General features: G+C 42.4%; 2 protein-coding genes across 2 annotated transcripts; one reads left to right on the top strand and one right to left on the bottom strand.

The window, feature by feature from the left end:
- Positions 1–816: 816 nt before the first annotated feature.
- On the bottom strand, positions 817–21,415 carry katnb1 (katanin p80 (WD repeat containing) subunit B 1). The gene is made up of 20 exons (XM_042420415.1): positions 21,260–21,415; positions 18,981–19,152; positions 16,816–16,946; positions 16,476–16,593; positions 15,113–15,213; positions 14,972–15,013; positions 13,666–13,749; positions 12,864–12,979; positions 11,753–11,824; positions 11,525–11,675; positions 11,233–11,423; positions 9,841–9,992; positions 9,374–9,424; positions 8,785–8,849; positions 8,426–8,653; positions 4,470–4,619; positions 4,160–4,236; positions 3,413–3,487; positions 2,124–2,240; positions 817–1,674 (listed from the first exon to the last, which is right to left on the bottom strand). The coding sequence occupies exons 2-20, from the start codon at positions 19,018–19,020 to the stop codon at positions 1,533–1,535; spliced, it is 2,103 nt and encodes a 700-aa protein (XP_042276349.1). The 5' UTR covers positions 19,021–19,152; positions 21,260–21,415; the 3' UTR covers positions 817–1,532.
- On the top strand, positions 18,121–27,723 carry cog8 (component of oligomeric golgi complex 8). Its single transcript, XM_042420421.1, has 6 exons — positions 18,121–18,205; positions 22,415–22,775; positions 23,656–23,863; positions 24,045–24,863; positions 25,132–25,300; positions 27,298–27,723. The coding sequence occupies exons 2-6, from the start codon at positions 22,447–22,449 to the stop codon at positions 27,612–27,614; spliced, it is 1,842 nt and encodes a 613-aa protein (XP_042276355.1). The 5' UTR covers positions 18,121–18,205; positions 22,415–22,446; the 3' UTR covers positions 27,615–27,723.
- Positions 27,724–27,873: the final 150 nt, after the last annotated feature.

Raw genomic sequence — 27,873 nt, forward strand, 5'->3', positions numbered from 1 at the left:
GCTCTAGAGGCTAAAACCAGCAGCTGCTAACTTAGCATGAAGACTGGAAACAAGGAAACAGCTCGTCTGGTTCTGTCCACCAATCAGCAGCTCTAAAAAACATAACGACTTATTTATTTAATCAGTGCAGAACTGACGGCAACGTGACTGTGAGACTCTAACATTAAACAGACGAGATATAACGTGTTAATCAGTGAGATTTAGAGCTAGCGGTTACCAGTCTTCGTGCTAAGCTAAGCTAAGCTAGCTGTTTCCAGTCTTCGTGCTAAACTAAGCTAAGCTAAGCTAGCTGTTTCCAGTCTTCGTGCTAAGCTAAGCTAAGCTAGCTGTTTCCAGTCTTCGTGCTGCGCTAACCGGCTGCCATCATACTTATCAGACAGATATAAGAGTGGAGTCCATCTTCTCACCTAACGCTCAACAAAATGTTGAACTATTCCTTTAACTTCAGAGTTGCACCCACATTGTTGCTTCGCTCAACGTTAAATCAGTTTTATTTCTGACCTCATTTGTTCTTTTATTGCACAACAAATGAGAAGACGGCTTTCTGTGGTTTAATACTTTCAGCCTCTAAAAACCCGTCTGACTGTCTGAGGCTTCAGCCAATCACAGCGAGGCTCAACGTTTTTTAATTTCCCAGCATGAACCTTCACCTCACTTTGCCTCTGGGCTGAACTCTGCGCTCCACCTGGAACCGTTTTACCAGCTGATCGTAAATCCATCACTAAGTTTGTGTGTTAAGTCGTTAGTAACCACTAACTAGCTTCAAACTAGTGATTTACTAAATCAGGTTGCACCGTTAAAAGTTAAGACGTCTTAATTATGTGAACAGGAAGTGACTGTTATTTGGTCAAAGTTATTTGGTCGTTCAGTCTGACGTCACTGGCTCAGTAGTTTGAGATAAATTGTGTTTGTTCTGAGAAATGTAAAGTGTGACGTCAGATATGTTGAACATATTCTACATCATCTCTTTACGCTTCGATCTCTACGGCAACCGGGTTTAATTTAAAGACGCATAAATCTGCACCGAGCTCAGTTATGACGTCATTGTTTCCTAAGTGTGAACTGACAGTGCTGACTGTGAACAGCTGGTGAAACGAGCACACAGAGCAGCGTGCGACCCGCATTCAGGAGGATTCAGATTAACGAGCTTCAGCCTGCGTCGGTGTCGGTGTGTGTGTTGTTAACGAGCAGGCGGCTCGTCAGTCACAGATCAAAACCGAAAACCTTCTTCTTCTGATTCTGATTGAGACAAAAGGATTTCTTCAAAGTGTCAGTGTGTTCGTTTAGAGTACGTGAAGATTAACATCTTTAACACTTATATTAACACGTTTTTCTGCGGCGCGCTCACGCTCGCAGTGTGACCGAGGCCTCTGGGAGGATTTGTGTCATGTGAACAGATCAACACATAAAGTGCAGGAATGTTTCTTCAGCGTCTGATCTCAGTCCGTTCCGCAGATCAGCTGATCCAGCGACCGACGGATCTCAGTTGGTCTGTAAACCTTCAGGTCGGTTACCCGTCGGCGCGTTTAGCGTCAGAGCGAGTCGTCCAGCGGCGCCATGAGCAGCTGCAGCTCTTTGAAGGCGCTGCCGTGGCGACCGACCTGCGCCGCCTTGTTCTTCACCATGTTGCTCAGGTTCTTCAGCTGCTTGCAGCAAACTCTGCACTTGTGGTGTCTGAAACACAAACATCAGGTCAGAAGACGGATCAACCGGAGAGTCGACTATTCGATTGATTGATTTATTGTTTCAGTTTGATTTCTTTTAAAAAGAGCGAAGACTCGTTTCTACAGAAAGCCGGAGGGGCCATTTGTGTGGCTGCTTTTCTTCTGATGAACGACTGTAATCAGTATAATCACTATATTAACAGTTAACAAATGGTTATAAAACACTATAGTATAGTTGTCAGCACATATAAGGACATTCTGAGTGTTTATTAATATTTCATCAACAATCATAACTTCTCCTATGAAGACATATTTTATATTATTACAGCTGTGCTTCACTATACTGTCGTTCATTATCTGTTTATACAGCAGCAAACATTAAACCAAAAATAACTGATACACAAATGTCCTCTGTGGCTTTCCGTAGCAGTGAGTCTACGTGAACGTGTTTGAGCTCACCGCTCCTCTCGTGTGATGTCGACTCCGACAGACGGCGTCGCCTTCAGCGTGTCTGAGATCAGCATCCAGAAATGTTTCATGATGAGCTTCAGAGACGTGCAGCCGGTCTGCATGTAGCTGAGGACACACGGGACGACGGGATTGGCTGGTTAGTCGGTGACATCAGGGCAACAAGCAGACTTTGACGTTTTGAACATTTTATACAGAAGAGCAGAAATTAAACCAGAGTTTGTTGTTTGATGCTTTATGTTCAGCTGCTGGAAACAGTTTTAATCACCAATTTAAACTAATTAACTAGAAGTATTTTAAATTTCATCATGTCTTCAATGTGTCAGTCAGCAGATGTGGACTAATTGTTGGTGTTTAATGACAGTAAAACAGTTTTCTAACAGAAAAATAAATTCACCATAATAACTAAATGAATCTGAGTTGGAGAGGAAATCACCATCATCCTGATGATCCGCCCGTTTCAGGTGAGAAGACGTCCAACCAGGTGTCCTTCTCACCTTTACTGTTTACTATAAACACACACGCTACAAAGCATTTCAGTTTCTGCACTTTTGTCTCAAAGTTTCTCTGTTCGAGTTTAAACAATTACAATTAATTCGACTAATCGCTCAGCGGAAATTCAACAATTCTGTGTAATTTTTCCAGCAAATGACCTAAAGAATCTCTGATTTTTGCTTTTCAAATATGATCAACTGCTGCTTTTCTTTGTCACATATGAACACAAAGTGAAGATCTTCGGGTTTCGGATTGTTGTTCAGAAAAAAAAACTGCAATTTGAAAACATCACCTCGGACTTTGAGAAATAATTTTCACTGTTTTCCCAAATTTAATAGAATAAAATGTAAAATGATTTTTGTGATTTATTTATTTATTGAGTGGGACAGTGTGCAGTTTGAAATATTAAAGATGCATCTGTAGTCCCCGACAAAAAACATACAACAACAAACAGTAAAAAGCATGTTTTTGCATGTGTGTGTACACAACGGTGTCATCTGCATACGACTGTAGCTCTGCATCATGACACTGTTAATATGTGTCAGGCTAAATAACAGGGGACCTAACAACGACCCCTGTGGAACGCCCACTGTGCCTTCATGTTACTGGACAGTGTGTCACCAACTTTAACACATTGTCTCCTATTAGATAAATATGAAGACATCCATGCCAGTGCTCTAGATGAGAAGTTACTTTTAGAGAGTTTCGATAATAGATAAAAATAATCTGCAGATTAATCGTTATTGATAATAATTGTTTAAACGAGAGGAAATCCTCATTCTCACCTCTCGTATTTACTCTGCAGCAGTTTGTCGATCTGAGGAAGAATCGTCGTACACAGATCCAGTTTCCACAGAGACCTGAAACAGTTTCAATATCAGAAACTTAATTATGAGTTGATGCAGAAGTTCTATCATGTGAGAACTAAAAAGGTGTTCAGACAGAAAGTGAAGCTTGAGTGAACTGATTTATACAGCCGTGTGATGTGCACAACTTTTTCACTCAAGCCTCATACGTGTCCTGGTTGAACTGGTGTTTCATTTCCTGTTCAGCAGGATCACTGAGAAGCTTCTCTGACAGTCGCTGACGTCACCGCAGGTAGAAACTAGTTTTTATAAATATCAAAAGGAGGCATGTTGTCAACCAGAGACACCTGCAGCTGCTGAGTTTCTTTTGTTAGTCTGTTGTCTCTTATGTGTGTGTATGAATGTATTAATTTCTTTTTCTTTGCTCTTACCTTCATGGTAAAATATATGCATATTGTGAGAATGCTAGAAGTATGAATACTATCACATGTAAACAAATGTAAATCTACTGTATGAATGAGAACATCAGGCCAGCTGTTATCACTCGTTAATACTGGATACTGATGTGACTTAGAGATGAACTTTATCCACTCAGAACTGTCTTGTAATCATCGTATTTACATTCAAGCAGCCTGACATTAAAACATATTAACTTCTTTTTAACTGATCCATATATATTGAAATCCTGCCTGAGCTGATACAGATCAGTATATGTTTCCTACTCACGGCTGGAGGTTGATGATGTTGAGGATGTCCACAACAATAGAAAGGTCATTCATGGAGACGGCGGTGTCCAGAGCGCTCTGCAGACAGGAAGTAGAGAGGAAGTCATCACCGGACAGGAAACTGCTCTTTATAGTTATAGCAGTAATAAAAACAATGATAATAATAATAATAACAGCAGGACAGTCGAGTGTCTGATCAGATGTTAGAGGAGTTTTATGGATAAAGTTAGGATATCATAAGTATCCGTGCACGAAGTAAGTGTTTAACGATACGAACGAGGCTAGACAGGAAGTGACGTCATGAGTCTCACCTTGATGTCCTCGCGGGCCCAGACGGCTCGGACCGTCTGCAGGTTCTTGTGTCGGCTGCTCAGCATCACGCACATGGTGTCGTGACCTTTCTTGATCTGAGACAGAGCCTCCTCGTCGCTCAGCGCTCCGCCTCTGTTGTTGGGTGACGACTGACAACGAGACGACACAGACGTCACATGACAAATCACATGACACACAAATATAACGAGAGTCACACATGTGATTTATATCTTACAAACAGAATAAGTGGTTCACAAATATGTTCTTGATTGAAATATCAGCTGGAACATGTTGGATTACTTGTTTTATTTATTATTGTTGTTTATTCATTTGTAGGTTCTGAGAGGTAAACAGGCTGCACTTGTTTTTCACACCTGGACACTCAGGGGTGATGAAAACAGTAGACCACATGATCAATAAGTGAGAGTCGTGCACAGATTTTCAGCAGGTGTTAAGTTAATCTTTCAGCTGTGGTCTCAAAGAGTTAAAGTTATACAGACATGAAGTTTATATGTCTGTTTTAATGTCAAGTTAATGTAGACATGACTGACAAGCTGCTGTTTATAGACAATCTGTGATGAGACGTCACCTCTTCATCATCATCATCATCCTCACCGTGGTTGCTGCATAAAGTTGGTTCGGATCAAGTGTTTGTTTTTACACCTGCTGACGGTGATTAGATCAAACTTTGAGTTGGAGAATCTGAGATCGTGCTGGTTTATTATTATTATTATTATTATTATTATTATTATTAGGGCCTGAGCATGAAAGTGCCAGGAACTTATTGTTATTGAGGGGATTCTTCTTCTTCTTCTTCTTCTAGTACGCCGTTGCATTTTTGAGAGGCTTAGGATGCTCACACGTCAGAACTGGTGAAAACTGTAACTGGGGGGGTTTTCAGGCGCGGCCAGCGGGCTCCATAGCGCCCCCCTAACGCACGGCCATTTTGGAACAAAGTTTCTTTGATGTGCATGAAATATGTCTGGTTCATTGCGCTCATCATTCTTGACATAATACTTTCTTTTTTTTTTTTTTGCCCAACAGGAAGTCAGCCATTTTGGATTTTGTGCATCAATTTTCATTTTAATTAACGTTTGATACATCTTTCTGCTGCGTGAACACTAACGAACCTTTGCATATATGTTTGGACTAATAAATGCTTCAGCTAGTATCAGAGTCGGGTTCGGGTGTGTAATTAGTTTTAGCGTGTTTGACGCATCAGAGGTGGCGTTACTTGATATCTGATACGGGTCTTGGGTTTGGGTGTGGCAAAATGTCTCGAGGGCGCCCCCTAGAATATTTCAAAGCCTTACAGATCAGAGCAGGAAATACTCTGTGAATATAACTTCATACTTCAACAGTGGTGGAAGAAAAACTGTTTTACTCACCTACAGTACAGGAAACAATCAAACAAACCTTCATTCAATATTTCACTGCATTTGTTAATAATAAACTTGAGACAATGGAGAGAAGACTGTTAAAGTTCATCTAAAGTTCTTTTAAATACTAGTTGTGTGAAATTATTGACGTGTTAATATGTAAACAGTATTTAAAGGTTTATTTTTTGTTGCTGTCGAGTGAAAATCTCACATGTTTTTATTCCTTTGTCACATTTCACTTTGTGGAAACTCAAACTCAGTTAAAATGGTGCAAGTTTATCACATCAAACAGCTGGTGTGACAGTAGTTCTGTACATGGAAACAGTTGTAATTGTTCCTCATGTTCATACTTCACTACTGTCAGACTTCAAATGAAGGTTTAACAGCCTGAGTTGGACCTTTGTGTAACCTCCACATCTGAAGCTTTTTCAATATGAAATTCCTAAAATAAAAGGACACAAAAGACAAAACAGACCAAAATAATAGAAGAAGATGTAACACGTGTCAGCCTTCCACTAGATGTTAGACATGAACTTCAGAACTGTTTATTGGTTTTGTGGTTGGTGGAGAAACTGCTTCACTCTGAAAACTGAATACGTGACAATAAACGCACATTATAGTTCCAACATGCACGTATCATCACGTCCTGAACATCAATCCATGCACGACTAGTTCTTCTCAAACAAGCTCTCGTTTCCTCTGTGGTTTAATCAGACAGGAACAACAACACGCTCTGCAGAGACACAAAAAGTTATTTTCCACTAAGTCAAGACTTACTGTATCTTTGATTTCTATAATCTTAATAAGGACTAATCTTTCTTTCCAGGATGTTTCATCCATTGATTCGTCTATTACAGTCATGAGGAGGAAATGTGTGTTAATATGCTGGAAAACAACAAACACAATTAAGCTTCTGGCAAAAAAAAGAAAAAAAATCCTTTTTATGTAAACGCAACGAATAAAATCAACCTGAATGTAATACTGACATCTAAACTAATGTAATAATTAATTCAACAAGACAGGCTGGTTAGAGTCAGGTTTCTTAAAAAGGTAATGCTGCTATTCTTTAAATGACCAAAGAGATTACAGATCAACTTACCAACTGATTAATAATCAATATTATTCTGTTCAGTAGCTTTAACTTGTGTCATTTTAAAATACCACCTGAATAAGTGGTTCATGAAAACACAACTTTTTTTCCAGAAGTCAACAGAGATTTAACATGTTTTGTGATGACGAGGTGAACGAGTCTCTTCAGATTCATCGTGATGTTTGAAAAGTTGAAAATGTCAAAGTCAATCTTACAATCAGACCACGAGAGAGACGAGTTCATTCCCACGCTCACCTTCAAACCTCTTTTAGTTTCTCTTTCTGTCCGTCTGCGGCTGCTGGGATCAACTGTCACACTGGTTGTGGTTAGAGAAACGTGGCTGGTCTCGTCCTGCTGTTCATCTCCCTCCGCTGGCTCCCAGTTGCTGCGTCGAACTCAAAACCTTGACGCTCGCTTAACAAACAGCAACTAAAACGGCTCCTGCCTACCTGAACTCCCTCATCCAGGTCTACACTCCCTCCCGCCCACTACGCTGCGTTAATGAAAGGCTCCTGGTACCAAACAGGATCCTAAATCACCAGCTGGACTCTGTAGTTCCCCGCTGGTGGAACGAGTTACCAAACCTCAGAGTCCCTCTCAATCTTTAAGAAAAGACTAAAGACCAACTCTCACATAAACACGTCTGCACCTGATGGACTTAACCAAGAGAAAAACAAACAAACAAACAAACTCTGGCTCTTACTGGTGTTGTATCAGCTCTCAGATGGACGTCGCTTCGTCTGCTAAATGAAACTGTAAATAATAATAAGACGTCTTTGGGAGACGTGGTTCGCTTTCTCCTGAACGTTCACGCAGAGTTCCGTTCAAATCCGATGACGGACGGACAGAAAGCATAACGATTGAAACGCTGCAGGTTTTCTGGTCTCAGTCTTTAAAACAGAACTAAACCAGCTGACGTGACTTTGTTCGTCTTTGTTCAGACTGAAACTGGACAAGTTTTGCTCTTTGTTTTAGTTTTGGAAGATTTACTTCTATTTATTTTTAGTTATTGAATATAATTTAACCTTTAATTGTATTTGTTTCTTTTACTTCACTGTTTCTGTGTTGTGATTTATGTGAAGTGGCTGCTGGCTTTAGGATGAATAAAGTTATCTATTCATAGCTTTTAATTTAACAAAATAAATATTGATCATGGTTGCATTGATCTCATATTGTTGATTATCAGTCATCGGTGAAGCACTTTGACTTGTACTAATCTGTATGAAAGCTGCTTTACAAAGAAGGTTGATTAATAACTATGTTTAATTAATTTTACATACATTTTATCCTTCAGTGCAGATATTTACTAAACAGCACAACAAGGGTTTTAATGATGTAAACAAACAGCTCGACTACAACACAGACGGACAAATTACTGCAAATAAATGACATCACGGGGCAGATGTGATGTAAATATAATAAAAGATTAGAAACCTCTTTCTGGGTTTTCATGATGTTTCAGTTTAAAGTGTTTTTTCAGACTCACAGGCAGGAAGTCGGCCACGTTCAGTCCGATGGGCTCGTTCCTGGTGCTGAGGATGATCTTGGGTTGTGGTTTGGTCTTGGCGGCGGTGACGGGAGGCTGAGGGGGCGGCGGCGGGTCAGAGACGGGGGGGTTGGAGAACGCCGGGGCCACGGCTGAGGGGCGCTTCACACAGGAGACCACCGTAGGCTCCACCCTCTGGACAGGTGTGGACGAGGCCAGCGGAGAAGTCTACGCGCACGCACGCACGCACACACGCACACACACACACACACACACACACACACACACACACACACACACGTTAGAAGTCCTGCACTGCTGCACAATCACAGACCGCTGCAGCTGCTGCGTTCACTGACCAGCTGCTTGTCGGGAAAAGGAGCTATCATGTCCCTCAGCTGACGGCCGATCGCCAAAACGGTTTCTGAGAAGAAGAAGAAGAAGAAGAAGACGGAGCAGCATGATCAGCAAACAAGTCTTCACTGTTTCCTCTATTATTGATTTAACACACAAGAAACCAGATCACTGAGACGTCACGTGTCACCGAACTCTCAACAGTCTGATGTGTCAGTGTGTGATGTGTTATTGGCTCGTAGTGATGAACCTACAGAGAATCATCAGTGTCTCTGCAGCTCCTCTCGGCTTTACGGAGCTTTATAGTGAGTTTCAGCTTTTACAACTGCAACTTTACTGTTCTGGTTCACTCTCAGCGTCTCATAGCGTCGCCACTGTTCACTACCTGCTCACAGTTGGCTGTAGACTAGCTGGTGAACATAGTGGAGCGTTTAGCAGCTAAAGAGCCAGATATTTCCCTCAGGAGTTGGTAGAGAGTAAAAACCAGCTGCAGCTCATATAAACCCATTAATAAGATTTCTATCTTTCCACTCGTGTCGGCTGCTGAGTCTCAGTGATCTGGTTTCTGATGTGAACGTGGTCTGATGGACTCACCGTCCTCTGGAGGAGCAGGGAAAGGCTCCGACATCTTGGGAGGAGTACGAGCTGGAAGAGAGGAGCACTGAGTTATATGTATATTCATTTTGTTTATAATATGTTTGAATATTGTGAAAATGTCGATAGTTTCCCAGAGCTCGAGGTGCCGTTTTCAAATATCTTGTTTTGTTTGACTAACAGTCAGAAATGCAAAGATATTCAGTTTATAATGAAATGAAGGAGCTTCAACAGCAGCAGTTTCTGATTCATGTTCTGTTGATCAACTACTGACTGATCACATCTGCTTTAAAAACAATACAAAGAAGTAAAACTGCCTTTTAAAACTAAAATATCACATTAACATATCACATGTGTTTAGTTTGTGTCTTTTTGTCAGTAAGAAGAAGAAAGCTGATCAGTTTCTGTCGGTTAAACTGAACTAAAGCATGTTTCTGTTGAGGCTGATCAGCTGACGGTCGACCTACAGATGGCGTTCTTCGGCTGGAAGATCTCCTTGTAGTCCTCCGCGTTGTGGATCTCGGCTGAAGACACGTTTTTATCGTCCGCTTCGTCCTCGCTGGGGCTCCGCCTCTCGCCTTCGGGGCTCCGCCTATCAGCGTCTGAACTCTGCTTCACCCTGATGACATCACAACATGTGACTGACATCTTATAAAGCAGAAAACATCACGTCTATAGCGTTTATTGGGAAGTTTAACTTAAGTCAAATGTTTTCAGAGCTGCTATTATTTGAGCTTTACTCTGAGAGACATAAACACTTTTATTCAGAAACATGTTAATGTTTTAATTTAACAAAAAGCCATCAGAATCCTCCACAGATTTAGCATTTCACTCCTACAACATTTCTTTCAACTAAAGGATGAAAATCGATGCAGCAGAACCACAGATATCATTATTTCCTTCTCCAGACATTCTTCTTCTTCCTCATCAAGTCCTGGTGCCTACATTACCCACGATGCACCTGGAGACTGTGGTGTGTTATGCTAGTAGCTGCTAGCCTCCAGCAGAGATGAGGAGCTACGAAGGTCTGCTAGCTTCTTATTTTACATCTAAATGAGGATAAAACAGCATTTCTTTCAGTCTCGATGCTTTAAGGCTTTAACTCCCGTCAGTAAAAACCAAAAACCTGAGTTTGATTGGACGCTGATCTGAACTTCCAGAGGCACATATCTAACATCTCAGAGACTAAATATATCTAAAGCTGATGCTTCCTGATACAGTCAGACTCTGAAACTCTGGTTCATGTGTTTATTTCTAATAACAAAGCAGGTGTTAATAAACTTCAGCTCATTGACTATTAACTAAAACCTGTTTTATCTTCTTCACTGGCTCCCAGTAAATCTCAGAAAGAAATGATTTTAAAATACTGCTTTTAAAGGCTCAGTTCTGTCCTCTGCTGTTGACACGCAAACGTCTCCTCACTACACCCAGAATAAACTCTAAATCAGCTTATGATGCCTTCAGTCATTCTGCTGCTACTGTCTGGATCTCTGCATGAACTAACATGAACTAACTAAAACATTTCTATGTTGCAAGCTTTTAGTTATGTTTAAAGTGTGTGGTTAACAGCTAAAACCTTTAGTTTTGAATCAGTATTATTATTCCCTTTATTATTATTATTATTATTATTATTATTATTATTATTATTATTATTGTTGATGTTTTTTGCTTCTTATCTTGAAGCACACAGATTTTACGACTTCTGTATGAAATTTGCTTCATAATAAAACCTGACTGGACTTCAGCCGCTGTGACATCATCAGTGACATCATCAGCTCCCTCTACTTACTATTTTTTTTACACGTATGCATGAATCCCCCTCAACACCTGGAGCCAGACAGACAGGCTGAGCTCTGTACCTCTGCGAGCTGCAGGTGGTTGTGGGTCGCTCGTAGTTCCTGCGCAGCGCGGTTCCTTTGGGATCCTTTGGCTCTGTGAGCGGCTGGTTGTCCTGGATGATTCCCTGGATCACAGAGCCGCCGCTCTTCTTCACCCTCTTCAGATCCACCACGTAGGACGAGACGCTGGAGAGCTGGTGAGACACTCCAATCTGACGGGGCGGAGAGAGAGAGAGATCGTGATGTGAGAGGGGGAGACTTGTGTTGTTCTAACTGTCAGTGACGTTTGTCTCCTGCAGGAGGCGCTACGCACCAGCTGCTGGTTGCACGCCGCCAGGTCGGACACTTTGCCCCAGCCCACCGGCACCACGTCGAAGCAGCGGTCGGGCTCCCAGCCGTAAACCCGCAGAGAGTCTGTGGCTCCGCTGAACAGACAGCCGCCATCCGGGCTGAAAAATATACACCTGCAACCAGCGAGGGCGGGGTCAGAGGTCAGGGGTCAGAGGTCAGACACATGACATCAAACAGACAGAAAACTCACCTGACGGGACTGGTGTCTCCCTCCAGCGATCCGATCATGGAAAACTTCTCCAGATCCCAAAGCTTAGTGGATCTGCAGCGAACACAAACATTTTTTTACCGTCAGTCGGTCGGATTTGATGCCTTCACAGTTTGACTGGTCGACTTTTTCCCACCATCAAGTTAAATCGAGCTCCGTTTATTTTTCATCTCACATTACAAATAAAAATTCAGTTTCTCATGTTGTGTCTTGGAGCTTGGAGAGGAAACAGACAGTAAACTGAGATGACGGGATCACACCAGGCACGAGCCTCTCGCACCAACAGATCTGTGGTTAAGATGCACCTACGAGTGATTTAAGAACATTTGTGGCGTTCATCTGCTTGTATTTACAATGTCAGAGTTCAGAGCCGTCGTATGAACAGACTGACAGACTTTCTCCACAGTTATAACGTCTTAATATGAAACTGAAATCAACTAAAACACTGAAACTAAATTCTGTTCATCCTACGATCGTCATCATGGCTGCCAGTTTACTGAGAGGGGTTTTTAGATGTTCTGGTTTTTATTGGCATATTTTGGTGCAGCAGCTGCAGGTCTGTGTAGCATCATGTTGATAGTAACATCAGCTGCTGTAATATTCTCTCCTCTAATGTCTCTGATGGTCACATGACGCCTCTCATATCAGTCATGGAGCTCTTTGCTTTAGAAAGATGTTTTTTAGCGTCTAACTTCATGATGAAATATTCTCTGATGGATTCTTATATTTTAGTTGTTTCAGGTTTCATGTTTTTATCTGCTGATTGTCTGAAAACAGGACTTGAAGCTCTGCAGTGTGAAACTCTTCTTTTCGCTCTTTGGGAACATTTGTTGTGAATGAAACTGAGTCGGTTTATACGGATGTTTTAGGGGTGATGATGATGCTGATGATGAAGTCTCAGGAACGTTCAGCTCATGAACAGATGACCTTCATCAGGCTGATTTAATACGAGTTCAGAGAGTTTGTTGAATGTGACTTGGGAAACTCGTACGAGCAAAACCTCACAGAGAAAAATCAGAGAGTTTTAAGATGAAAATATTTAAAATTTTCTTGAATGAGGCCCGATGTCCTGACGGAGTTCAGGCGGTCGTACCTGTCGGAGCTGCCGGACGCCAGCAGGTACTCGTTGGGGTGAAACTGGACGATGTTGACGGCCGCGGTGTGAGATCTGAACTCTGTGATGGTTTTCCCCTGAGTCAGGTCCCACAGCTGGCAGAGACAAGAAGACACAGCTGAGGATTCAAACGTTTACTGTGAACATCACGAGAACAAGAAGAAAACCAGCTGAACTGTAGAAATCCTTTTTACACAGAGAGGACTGTGGGTTTATCCTCTTCACATGTCGTCATGTGAATGAATCAGCTGATATTTTAAATCTCATGACAGACTCAAACCAACAACTTCCTCCTTCCTACTCTGTCTGAGTCTCTCAGCTCCAAGCTCGCTGGTTCCTACTGAAGATCTTTAAAAACACAAATATATAGTTTCATCTTTATGAAAGGCTCAGTAAGTTCCTAAAACAGCTGATCACTGTAGTTTAAAAATAGTGTGTTGATGGTGATGAAGGAACATGTGACCCAGTGCAGCGGTGTGACTCACTGACGTGTTTATAATCAGATATATCAGCTTTGATACAAACACAATACTTGTTAAGAAAAATATAGAAAATCATCAGAATTATACTTGAAATAATCTGAACTGATCCTTTAAATGCAGCAACTTACCGCCTTCATAAAATGGGCAAAATAATGATTTAAATCAGTAACTATGTGACTGAATAATAAGTAAAGATGATTACTAATCTGAGCAGACATTAGACGTCGACTTCATCACTCTACGGTTCTTCATCACTCTAGTTCAGCTGAGCAGCGTCTGATAATCAGATCAGTTTGTACCTTCACCGTGCAGTCGTCGCTGGCTGAAGCCAACCACTTCCCATCAGGACTGAAGGCCAGACTCCTCACCGCCTGAGTGTGACCCTGGAACACAAACACCAACACGACCTCAGCTGGTCAGAGATATCAAACAATATTCCCAAAACTACACAAAGCTGTTAATCCTTTCTTTCTGTCTGTATGTGGGTAAATCATGTTAACAATCAATATTCAGTATCAGAACTGTGACTTCTTTCACACATGAGACGACCTCAATACCAACATAAAGAAGGATTCTGTTGTGATGCACTTTAAGAATCTATAAAACTATTCCGAGCTGCCGTGTGTCTCCCCCTGCTGGCACTGAGAGTAATTACATTAAACACTGTTGTCTACTGATGCGGCTGTAAAACAAACACAACCGCCGAACAACGACTCGTTTCACCATCAGAGTTTCATCCATTCGGTCCGATAACATTTGGAAAGTCTAGAAGAGCCGATAAATGATTTTATCCCCATTTAAGTTAGCAGAGAGCGAACTGGAAGCCAGTGAAGTCTCTACTGTGGATGTTCTGGTCATAGAGCATGCTCAGTACGCTCTGGTCATAGAGCGCGCTCAGTACGCCCTGGTCATAGAGCGCGCTCAGTACGCTCTGGTCATAGAGCGCGCTCAGTAAGCTCTGGTCATAGAGCGCGCTCAGTACGCTCTGGTCATAGAGCGCGCTCAGTACGCTCTGGTCATAGAGCGCGCTCAGTAAGCTCTGGTCATAGAGCGCGCTCAGTAAGCTCTGGTCATAGAGCACGCTCAGTACGCTCTGGTCATAGAGCGCGCTCAGTACGCTCTGGTCATAGAGCGCGCTCAGTACGCCCTGGTCATAGAGCATGCTCAGTATGCTCTGGTCATAGAGCACGCTCAGTACGCCCTGGTCATAGAGCATGCTCAGTACGCTCTGGTCATAGAGCATGCTCAGTACGCTCTGGTCATAGAGCATGCTCAGTATGCTCTGGTCATAGAGCACGCTCAGTACGCCCTGGTCATAGAGCATGCTCAGTACGCTCTGGTCATAGAGCACGCTCAGTACGCCCTGGTCATAGAGCATGCTCAGTACGCTCTGGTCATAGAGCATGCTCAGTACGCTCTGGTCATAGAGCACGCTCAGTATGGATTCATCCAGTCAACCCGACACCAGATTAAAAACATAATAGAGATTTATCAGGCAGTGATGGAGTTCAGCAGCACTGTGTGAAGTCGCTTGAATGTGACTGATGTTTATTTATATGTCAACTCACTCTGAAATACAGAAACCCATCAACCAGCAGCTCTTACCTTGTACCTGAACACGTATCCTTTCCTCCGCACGTCCCAGAGCTGATGGAGAGGAAACAAGTTTCAATAAGAAGAAAAAGAGAAAAAAGTATTGTGAATATAAACACATCAGACTCACACACACACACACACCTACAGTACCTTGATGTTTGTGTCCATGGAGCTCGAGGCCAGAAAGTCTCCAAACGGATGGAAGCCCAGACTGGTGATGTTGGCTTTGTGTCCCATCAGAGTCCTTAAAACTGAAGGAAACAGAAGCAGCAGAGTCACATCTGACTCACAGTTCAACATTTCCTCTACATGAAGTCACTCTATGAGTCTCTGGCAGAGTTTGTTCATATCAGAAACCAGGCGTAAATAAAAACAAGAAGCATTAGAGACATAATATCTGGATAAATGATCTTTACAAGCTGCATATTTAATATTTACTTCTCTCACGTGTGACTACGACAGGTAGCGATGTGTGGAAGCAGCCTGAGGTTCATCTCACAAAAACCATTACAGAGTCCTGCTTACATTCAGATCTGCAGTCTGCTGGACAGGAATCATGTGATCATGCACAGGTCACACAGTATGTTGTTTCTTTTATTTAGTGAAATGATCTCATGTTGGAAACTGCAGCTTGAATGTTGCAGGTTTGATGAGATGTGTCTCTGAAGTGATTTACATGCAGCTCATTAAACAGGTGGAGGCATCAGAGACGCATGAAGGAGGCGACATGTGAGACAAAATGTGTCAAATAACATCTGACTTTTATCCAGATACGAGACGAGTATGAAACGACGTGTCAGATGAACATGAACAGTTAACAGCGAGTAGCAACGCTCTTTAACGGCCGCTGGACACAGGAAGTGGCTGCATGGCGCTCCAGACAAGATGAACATAAATCCAGCTGTTAGACAGCAGCTGTACTGACATTTAACATGAGAGATAACTGTTAATTGATTGATTTCCTCCTGATCATATTCTTCTATAACTGTGTCATCCTGTGTTTCTGTTCTGTACATTAACATCTATTCTCTGGGAGACGGATCCTCCTCTGATCCTCCTCTGATCCTCCTCTGATCCTCCTCTGATCCTCCTCTGATCCTCCTCTGATCCTCCTCTGATCCTCCTCTGATCCTCCTCAAGTTTCTTCCATTTTTTCCCTTTAAAGTTTTTCCTTGTTTGAATCGAGGGTCTAATGACAGAGACGCTCTACTGCTGAACAGACTAAAGAAGCAAACCTGTGATTCGTAATATTGGACGATACAAATAAAACTTGACTGACTGAAACAACAAAAGGTTTTCATGTTCAAGTTCAACTCAAAGCATCTGTTGCATCTCAATGTGCTGCAAATGTGTATTTATGTTTGTAAAGTACTGAATGTCAAAGAGAAGCTTAGAGAAAGTACAGGAAGCCTTTCAACCACACACACACACACACACACACACACACACACACACACACACACACACACACACACACACACACACACACACACAGAAATCAAACTGGTCTCACTCTTGGCGGCCTCCAGGTCCCAGACTCGTATTGATCCAGACTGTGAACCAGCGACGACCTGCTCCTCTGACAAGTTGAACTGGACACATTCCACTGGGTTCTTGTGACCAGTCAAACTCTGAGAGACGACACACACACACACACACACACACACACACACACACACACACACACACACAGTCAGGATATTTCAGAAATCTGCAAAACATGTCATTAATTTCAAAGAGTTGCTGTAAACAGTGTTTCAGATTATTATACAATAATAAAACACATTATAGTGAAATGCAGCTGCTGCAGCTCCGTGTGTGCTGCAGCTCCGTGTGTGTGCTGCAGGTCTCACCATGATACAGTTGGCCTTGCTGACAGCCCAGATGTTGACCCTGCAGTCCTCTCCTCCTGTGGCCAGCAGGCGTCCGGAGCTTTTCCCCAGAGCCAGACAGGAGACGCTGCTGGAATGAGCCTCGAACTCCTCTGTGGAGTCACAGGAGAGACAACGTGAAGACGCTGCTGCAGCCGCTGGCGTCTCTACTCAGCTGCACTGACTGAACGCTCGGCTACGTCAGTTCAACAGTTTGTTCACACAGACGTTGTGCTGCAGTGCAGATCAGGACTGAATCATCCTGCAGCAGCATCTTCACTGAGAACTTTGATTTTACACAAGATAAAAATAACTAAACATAAAGACACTGAGGGAGGAGACTGTATTGTTTATGTTGAGATCAAAGCAGAAAAAGCTGCAACATCAAACTCTATGAACGTCTCTGTCGAGCTTCCCACCACAGATGTTTAGGTTTGTTCAGTCTGGAGGTTTCTAACATCAGATCTGTGCTCAGTATCAGCAGATACTCTGAGCTGAGGTGCTGGAACCAGTATCACTAGTAAAAAAATCACATAAATATCCAATAATAATAATAATAATAATAATAATAATAATAATAATAATAATAATATATCCATAATGGCCTCATACAAGATATTAAAGGGAGTTTGTTACCTGGGTATAAACAAAACGGCACATCTAGAGTCTCACAGTCTATATTGTTTATATTATTTTTTTTATGTGAAGCAGAATTTTCTATTTTATGTTTTATTGCTCATTATATGATGATTTAAAGGACGAGTTCACAATGTTTCCAGTCTGTCTGAAACCAACAGTCAGTGTGTTTCTTGCTGTAATCATTCCTCCTGTTCATACTGACCATTAGAAGATCCCTTCATAATGACCTTACAATGGAAGTGATGGGGGACAAAATCCACAGTCCTCCTTCTTTACAAAAATGTATTTAAAAGTTTATCTGAAGCTAATATGAAGATTCAGCATCCAAATGAGTCAAATCAAGTAGATATCTTTCAACGTTACAGTCTTTTTAGTGTTAAAGTTCCTCTTTTTGTTACTATACTTCCACCTGCAGCTCAACAGGGAAACACTGTCTGTGACTAACCACCACTGTGGATCCATCTCTTATGTTCGGTGCCAGACGGAGCAGACCGCCTGCTGTGGGTTGATTTCTTCTTCTCTCCTCCCCCGTGTTCTCTGCAGGTGCCAACAACCTGATTGGTTTCCACCTGTGCAGTCTGCTCATGCTGCTTATCAGTTCCCTCAGACTTTGAACTGATGTATCATCATTCTGGGCCTTCAATAATACTAGCGCGTCTGAGCAGTTCAGTCTCTGCTCATTGCCTGCCTGAGCTGAAGAAAAATGTGTGTGTTGGGAGGTGAAGGATTACAGGTAAACTGAGGTATCTCATAGTTAACTTTCTGTCTCTAGATAGAAGGACTGATGGTTGGTGCCACATCTGGATTTGTTTTGGTCAAGTCTGTTTTTTTTTCAGATAAACCAGTTTGGTCTTTTGGTTCATTTTTATCTTCACTTCTCCTCTGACTTCACCAAGGAGATGTATCAACTTACATTTAAGAACATTTGAAGGATCTTTTAATATCCAGTATGAACAGGAGGAATGATAACAGTGCTGCTCATATGGACACCTGACTGATGTTTAACACACTGGAAACACTGAACTCGTCCTTTAAAGGCGAAACTATTTAGTAAAAAGTCATTAATTTCTGATGTTTTCTTTCTGGATGAATGATTATAACAACATGAGCTGATTGTATTTGTAGAGTTTAGTGCAGAAGTTCTTTGTAATGTAAGAAGTTTTGTTCTTGTCTATGTTTGACAGATGTTTCACCACTGCAGTATTTTGTATTTTGGTGTCTTGTGAGTCCATGAGAGCTGGACTATTGCACGTGCAGTAGAGCTGCATTATAGACTGATCTGCAGATTATTTTCTCAATTAAAAGCTTCGTCTACAAATGATCTGAAAACTGTGAAACAACTTCCAGTTTCCTTACAACTCAAGAGGATGTTATCACACGTCCTGTTTCACCCAACCAGCAGTCTAAACCCAAACATGTGAACATTAATGTGTGTGTTTGTGTTGTTTCCATCAGTGCAGTGTCACACCAGCAGCTCCACAGTCTCAACAAACAAATGATGTACTCACGCAGTCGCCATGAGATCTTGGTGGTGCTGGCGGCGGCCATACTGGTCACACTGGGAGACGGGCTGCTTAGTGTGAACTACACGAGCGCTTCAGGTTAATTCATGAAGTCAGTCAGGACGACTGAGGCCAGACATCAGCTTCTCATTCACTCTGAGCGCTGAGCTTCCTCCACCTGCAGGGACACAATCACACAGACGCGTCTGTTCGTTTTTTATCTCTTTGTTGTTATCAGATTACATGTCGACTCCACACAGAGTGATTGAGACGCTGCCAACAGCTCGCTGAGCTTAATCTCAGGAATCACTGGTGAAGGTTTTACTGTCTGTCACTGAACTCAGGTTTTATCTCGTAACTACAAATCACCAACGTTTGACATGTCAGCTGACTGTTGATGCTGTACAGTTTTAGATTATTCTGGTAAATAGTTTCCATTTCTATTAAACAGTCAAACTAACGCTTGAAACTCTCTTGAAACTGTGTAAACCATCACAGTGAACATCACGTTCTGTCTAGAGTTGCAACTTTTACTCAACTATTCAATTAATTGCCAACTATTTTGATAATTAATTAATTAATTAATTATTTTGAGTCATTTTTCAAGAAAAAAAAGTCAAACTTCTCTGATTGCAGCTTGTTAAATGTGAATATTTTCTGGTTTCTTTAGTCTCTGTGACAGTAAACTAAAGATCTTGTTGTGGACAAAACAAGACATTTGAAGACGTCGTTTTGTGAAACATCGATCCATTTTACAGACCAAACAACGAATCGATTAATCAAGAAAACAATCTTTAGTTGCAGCCCCTGTTTTGTTATTATAATTGTGTGGTAAAGATTGATTTGAACGTTCATACAGACCAGATGTTCACTGTGAGGGATGACATCAGAGGTTCCCAACCTGTTCTGACTGACGTCACACAGCGACACTGTCTGCATGTCTGATCGAGTGAGGTCCAAAAACACACCTGCAATTACCGTTTAACGCCACACGGTGCCGCCAAAGAGAAGGAAACAGAGATCTTCCAGATGGCTGCTTTAGGATAAACAACATTTAGAGAGAGCTGCAACTAACAACTATTATCATTCTAGACTGATCTGCAGATTTTATTGATTAAGAGCTTGGTCTACTAAAGATTCACATTATGATTTCCCATAACTCAAGCGGATGTCATCAGATGTCCTGTTTCACCCAAACAACACCCAAAGATAATCAGTTTACTACGTTAGAACGAGAGACAGCAGTCACTTCTCAAATATAAGATTAACTGAAACAATCACAGAATCTTTTTCTTGAAAACTCAAAATAGTTGTAGATACATTTTGTTGATCGATGAATCGATTAGTTGATCAACAGAAAAGACTAGTTGTTGTAGCTCTAATCTTTTAAATTGGAGTGATAAAGGTCTGACGGTGAATCCAACACTGCATTAAAAGGAGAATCAGGTGAGTATTAATGCGTCTGTTTTGTTTTCTGTCAACAGTGCAGCTCTGTGTCTCTGCTGCTGCAGTCACACAGCAGCTCCTTGGCAGTGTTTTAGTCATTTGCTCTTTATTTATTTATACCTGTCAGTATGTATCTTACACAGAAGGCCTTACATAGGTATATGTATATATATATACTTATATGTGAATTAATCCTTATGCTAACTGGAGTTTGGGGCCACTGAGGGGTCTTTGTGTTTTTCCATTAAGTTTCATCTGTTTGTTTTTATCTCTTGTATGACCTTTATTCCTATTTTTATTAATACTATTATTGTGATGTTATTTTATTCAGCTCTATTATTATAATTGTGGTAATTTTATAGCACTGTCTTCTTACTGTATGTAAAGCACATTGTAAACATTGTTTTAAGAGCAGTGCTACACAAATAAAATTGAATATTTATTATTATTCATTTGAATGGAAACACAGCAGCTCAGAGAAGTAAATCTATCCGGTAGTGTCCTACATTTACTGTCGCTCCAATAGCTAACGTAATGCTAAATCAGTGTTTGATTAGCTAATTAAGACACTTTAAGCGTCATTTTACACAACAGAATAGCGACAAGACTCAAACTGAAAGACAGACAAGTGGCTGAGACACTCAGGTTAGTTTACTGAGTTATATTAACCACCGTGAGTTAACTACCTGTGGGTCACAGCTGGTAACTAACTAACGTTAACTAACTGCCGCTAACGAGCTCAAGCTAACAGCTAACAGCTAACTAAAGTGTTAACTAATAATGAACTAATTACCGCTCGTTGTTACGTTACAAACAGAAACTCGTCCCGGTCGGTTTACCTTCGTCTGTCGGCCGCCGTTAATCATCTGAATGACCGGGAGGGTAAAGTTTAAACGTTAAACCGTCCGTCAGATAATCTGTCTCAGCAGTTGTTGACAGTCTGGTTGTTCTGCAGCTGCAGCTTAGCAACTGAACGACTTCCGCTGACGTCACAAGTCAACGTTTTTGAACTTTATTGACAACATTGAACTTTGTCTTCTTCTTCTGTTGTTTAATGGCGGTTGGCAAACAGCTTTTAGGTGAATTAGCGCCACCCTCTGGATTAAAGTGTGAATCACAACGGTTACTGCTCATTTAAATAAACGTGGCCTTGAAAGATGTTGTTTTACTCGATGTAGGAGAGAAATCAATTAAAGCAAATTCTCCTGATGAGATAGTAATGTTAATTATAAGGTCTGTAAGTACATAAAATCAAAATTACCCACTATCTTGGGTCAGATGCCCCTTCAGCTTATTTGTTTGTATTTGCTGTAAGAACTACATTTAATACTCTACCAACATATTACTCCACAAACTGTTGGTTTACAATATGTATAATGATGCTGTAAACACTGAAATCACATCCAAACACCTTATGTCTTTTCAGTAAATTAACAGTGTTCTTAAGGGGGGCATCTTCCCCCATCTTACCCTTCATGTTATGTGCAAAATTACTAATAACTGCGTTAATATGGTGTGCCATGTTCAATGTGATGGTTTCATGACACTCCATGGGAGAGACAGAGTCCTTGTCAGTGGGGGTCCCAGGTGGGGTTCGATTTTTATTCTAATTGCTCATTTGTTTTTTTTTAAAGAAATAATAATAATAATTATTATTATTATTATTTCCTGCACGATACATGTCCAATGATCCATTGATCCAAGAAAGAACATGAACTGTGGTTGAAGTAATTCCCTCTTTGTCCTGCAGGGGGCAGTAATGCTCCGAGTCGCGCCTAAACTGCCAAAAATAGCAGGAGAAGAAGAAGAAGCTGTCAGCGGTACCAGGAAGTGGTTGTCAACACTGACTGTAGCTTCTGTGTATTCTTATATCTTTCTGGCTTTATCTGATAATAAGATAAGATAGTAATAATATCTGATGCAGTTCGTTAAACGGTCACATTAAAAACCACATTATAAAGTGGTTTTAATGAATCCGTTTCATTGACAAACAGCAGCAGTTGAATCTTGAAGCGGAGGGTCCAACATGGCGGCGGTGGACGTGGAGGATGAGAGTATTTTAGCCTCCATCTTCAAGGACAGCTTCCCGGACAGCTGGAGGCAGAACCCGGACTTCACCGCCTACCTGTCCGAGCTCAGCTCCTTCGGCCTGGAGAAGCTGAGCCGGGAGCCGGAGCGGCTGGCGGAGGAGCGGGCTCTCATCCTGCAGCAGACCCGGGAACTGGCCTTCTCCAACTACCGGACCTTCATCCGCACCGCCGACTGCACCGAGCGGAGCCATCGGGACTTCAGCCGGGTGGAGGCCAGCGTGTCCCGGCTGCTTGACAAGCTGCCCGGCTTCACGGAGAGATGCAGGTCGGTGATCGGTCACCAGAGACGGGATCAATAAGACCAGTGATATGTTGATTACAGCTACAAGTAGGGATAAATGATATGGACACAATCAAATATCAAATACCTCGATGTTGATATTGCGACAGTATTGTAGAGAGAACTATTGGTGCTTTCACAAATTATTTACACATTGCGATTTTTGATAAATAATCATCAGTAATGTGGATGTAATGACTAAGCGGGTAAAAGGCAAATAATAGAGCAACTAGAAAATTACAGTAAATTCCATCACTTTATTGTAATGCAGCCTTTAAAACCAGGAAAAGACAAATGTTTAATTTGTGTCATAATTTAAAAAAATATCCTGCTCACCATAAAGTCTTAGTGATTTAAGGTTTAAAACTCTTAACTTAGAAAGAAAAGCAAAGAATCTGTCAGACTTCAGGTGTAACTTTGAGTTTTCAGGGTTACGACAGTGGTTCACTTCTTACCAGGTTACATCACCATGGTAACTGATGCAGAACAGTTAACCTGCTCCAGAGCGACCACTGACCAATCAGATCACTGGAACAAAAGAGTCATCATTCCTACAGGATCCCGACATGGACAAAAGTCCTGAGCTACTATAAAGTGACAAGTAAAAAAGAGCTTTTAAAATGAGTTATTTAAAAAAAAGAACTCTGACTTCTGTTGTTAAATAAATAAAAAGGTTTTACAGATAAAATTATATTTGTACGATAGCAGGAAAAAAGTTTTAACATCAATACAGAAACTCAGGTGTAGACATTAGCATGAAAGAATTCAGTGCGATACCTGAGTGCAGGTTGAGATGCTGAAACTCTGCGGTGCCGATGTTGTTGAACGCATCGTGAGGAAACTGTTCGGTGTTTTGTGTGTTCAGGGGTTTCATGAAGGAGGCGGAGGACATCGGAGCCAGTCGCCGCATGAACAGCCTCACGCTGAACCGCCACACCGAAATCCTGGAGATCCTGGAGATCCCGCAGCTCATGGACACCTGCGTCCGCAACGGCTACTACGAGGAAGCTCTGGAGCTGGCGGCGTACGTCAAGAGGCTGGAGAAGAAGCACTCCTCGCTTCCGGTCATCCAGGTGAGTCCAGGTCAACCTGAGAACTGTTTCTCAGATACAGATACAGACCTGTGTGGTCAACACTAGTTGGTGGTTAAAGCAGGATTATTAGACTGTGTGCAGTTACTCTTTAAATCCTCCTGTTAGACTCTAAATGTTGAATATCCAGTGAAATATAATATTTGACGTCTTGTTTCTTCAGGGAATCGTTCGTGAAGTGCGTCAGTCGACTCAGCTGATGCTCAACCAGCTGTTGCAGCAGCTGCGTAGTAACTCCCAGCTTCCCGTCTGCCTCCGCGTCATCGGCTACCTGCGGCGGATGGACGTGTTCACGGAGGCGGAGCTGCGGGTGAAGTTCCTGCAGGCTCGCGGCACCTGGCTGCACTCCATCCTCGCCGCCATCCCCGACGACGACCCTTACTTCCACATCACCAAAACCATCGAGGCCTGCAGAGTCCACCTCTTCGACATCATCACGCAGTACCGGGCCATCTTCTCTGATGAGGACCCGCTGGTGCCCCCCGCCGGCGGGCAGGTGAACGAAAGCGCCATCTTCCACGGCTGGGTGGTGCAGAAGGTGGCGGAGTTCCTGGAGACGTTAGAGAGGGACCTGCAGCGGGGCGTGGGGGGCCGCCTGGACTCCCTGCTGGGTCAGTGCATGTACTTCGGCCTGTCCTTCAGCAGGGTGGGGGCGGACTTCCGCGGGCAGCTGGCGCCCATGTTCCAGATGGTGGCGGCGGACACCTTCCGCAGAGCCGTGCAGGAGGCGGTGGACAAGTTCCAGGAGGACATGAACCTGTACACGCTCATCTCCCTGCCCTCAGTGCTGGGAGGGACCATCCCCCCCGTGGCCCCCAGCACCCAGCCCGGCACCCTGCAGCCCCCCATGTCCCTGCTGGACTTCCAGCCGCTCGCCTGCTTCCTCAACAACGTCCTGACCGCCTTCAACGACCTGCGGCTCTGCTGCCCGGTCGGACTGGCGCAGGACGTCACCAGGTGCCTCGAGGACGCCCTGAAGATGGTGAGCAGCGGTCTGAGTGGGTCCCAACACCCACATTTGTGGTATTTGGACGCAGTCAAGTAGCAACTTGCGTGACGTATTTCTCTTTACTGTGTTTATATGTATTGTATGTATTGTACCAGATTTAGCTTCAAGCTACAATTAAAACATAAAACAGCACAATAACAAACAGTTTAAAGCAAAGAACACAAACACCACGGTGAACAGTGTGGTACACGGTGTCGGAGGAGTGTGTATCAATGTTGTTGTCGGTCTCGTTTCCTGTCAGGTGACCCGGCAGGTGGTGGTGTTCCACCGGGCGGAGGAGTCGGCCTTCAGCAGCCGGGAGAAGGAGCTGTTTGTTCAGTTCTGCTGCGCGTACGCCGAAGATCTGCTGCCGTTCCTCAACCGCTGCCTGCAGGTCCTGTTTCCTCCGGCGCAGCTCGCTCTCACTCTGGGTGAGGATTCACAGCAGCATTCAGTTTATCATCAGAGAGTTTTATATGTGTGTGCATTAACCTTCAGACGTATACGTACTGTATACTCTCTCCAGAGGGACACAGTGAGATGATGTAACATTGAACGAGTTTGACAGGATTTGTGTTTGTCCTTCATCTCTCGCTGTGCAGATCCAACATTTCTCTCCAGATATCTGATACTCGTGTTCTCTTGATTCATTTATATGTAAAGTAACAGGAAGTCAGAGACGCTGCGACGCTAAAAACTGAGAAAACACTGACAGAGAAACTGTGTTTAATGTGGATTAAATGCTGCTTCTCTGGTCGTGTTAGGAAGAGATCACTTCACTGCCTGTACAGCACATTTCAACAACAAGACAATTCAAAGTGTTTTACATAAAACATAAAAGACATCAAGACAGAATATAAAAGCAACACAAGTAAAAAGACATAAAAACAATTAAAAAGTGTTAAATTTGGAAATAAAAAGAAGCTAAAAGGGAAAAAGACAAATAAAACAAGAGAATAAAAGTTACAGTGTAAAATATAAACCTTCAAATTTAGTTTAATAAAAGTCTTCAGCTGTGATTTAAAAGAACATTGAAGTGTTTTCATTTCAACCATCGAGCTGCAGATTGTGCAGCTAACAGAACATGAAGCTCTGTGATTGGTTGTTTTTTGCTGAAATGCAACTCGAGAGTCGTAGTTGATTTCTGTCTGTTCCTGTTTTAAAGCAGCAGGTTTGTAGTTCTGACTTCTGATCAAACAACCAGATGTTTTCTAACACAGTTGTTTGTTTGTTCTGATGATTCAAACCAGCATCAGAGTTTCATGTTGATCCAAACTGTAGAGAAGAGAACTGAGAGTCTTTAAATGAATCTAATTCACACAGTTGTCAGATAGAAACAGAGAGAACAGAATCAAACCACCAGACTACAAACAGCAGCATCATCTGACAGACTGTTACAACCCTGAACTGCTATTTATTAGAAAAGGTCACAAACTAACAACTCAAATATTCAGTTCAGCCTCAGTGTGATTAAATAACAGAAGAGAACAAAGGAATCGGCTGCAGTGGAGCCGAAACAAAGAAACAACCGAATCCCACAGATCCCAACAGGATAAACCAAACAAAACCAGTCTGGCTGCACTATTCTTACTGGTACTGTTGTATCAAATTGTTGCAGAAAAAGGTACCAGAGCAAAAAACTCTCTCTTGAAAATAAAAAGGGAGTCAGAGGTCCAAGCAGCAAAGTGTTCTTTAATGCCGGCAAAAAAGGGGAGCGAGTAGCACTTTTACAACGAACCAAATCGCTCCAAAGGTTTTTCTTTGGGTCATTGTTTTTATGTCCTTGGGTCGGCTTAGGTCACACCTTATCATCCACCCTCCCTAATTTTTGACCAATTATTATGTATCTTTTATCTCTGTCACTTGTTGTTGGTCAAAACTCTTCAAAACAGGTTTTGAGGTGTTTGAGGATATGTACTGGCATATTCAATTCTACCTGATTATATCCAATTTTACATAAGTATTGGGAATCATTTTACACCATTATTGCCAAGTTGTCTTCTGGCATCTTATTTTTTTATAAGTTATTCTAGTCATTTTACAGCCTTATTTCTTGATCTCCTCCAGAGAGTATGTTTGAAAGGTGAAGACTTTAGCAGACCCAAGCAAAGTGACATGTAATACAAACACACTCAAATTTCTCCAGTGTATGATTATGATTCTTCTATCGTGCCTCTATACGTACAGTGTGATTAAATATGGTTCATGAGATTATAACTACACCAATACAAATTGTATCACACTAGCCCTTATTGCTTATAAACTTATAAAATCAATCTGCACAGCTTAATATTGTCTTTAAGCACACCAATGACTTTTAATGAAAATACACCACAGTACAAACCGCTCGGGTCTGGTGTTCAGAGCAGACAGACGAGCCGCCGCTACGTGTAGTTTTGCTTTCAACACGTCCTCTGTTTGTCTGCAGGCGTTCCTGCGACTCACCTGCACAGGTACGACAGTCTGGGCTGCATCGACGTCGCCGCCGTTCTCGAGCCGCTGAGCTTCATCCTTCCACAGAGAGAGACGCCGCCGCCGCTGCCTGCGCCCGACGTCATCGACATCGACGCGGAGCTGAGCAGTCTGACGTTCGACTCGCGACCCAAAGAACCAACGACAGACCAGAAAGACCAGAACCGGTCCGGTCCCACAGACTCTGAACCGGAGCCGGGACCTGAACTCACAGAGCCCACGTCTGAGGAGCGAGACGATGGGACGGTTGAGGACGAGTTTTCTTTGGAGTAGCTGAACGTCTCTGTGGGTTTGGGACTGTGGGAGCTGGTGATGGATGTCTTATGTTTATGGATGTGGTTTTATGGTCTAAATGATGAATTAAAACTCTTTAACAGCTTTACTCTCGTATCTCAACGTTCATGACGACTGACGAGGAAACATCTCAAACATCTCGGCTGTACGAGCAGGAAAACAGGAGAATAGTTTCCATTAACAGCACACTGGTTCAGTCTGAACACCAACTGTTCAGTTCAATTATCTGTCAGTTATT

The sequence above is a fragment of the Thunnus maccoyii genome, chromosome 1 (assembly GCF_910596095.1).
Source record: "Thunnus maccoyii chromosome 1, fThuMac1.1, whole genome shotgun sequence".
NCBI lineage: Eukaryota > Metazoa > Chordata > Actinopteri > Scombriformes > Scombridae > Thunnus > Thunnus maccoyii.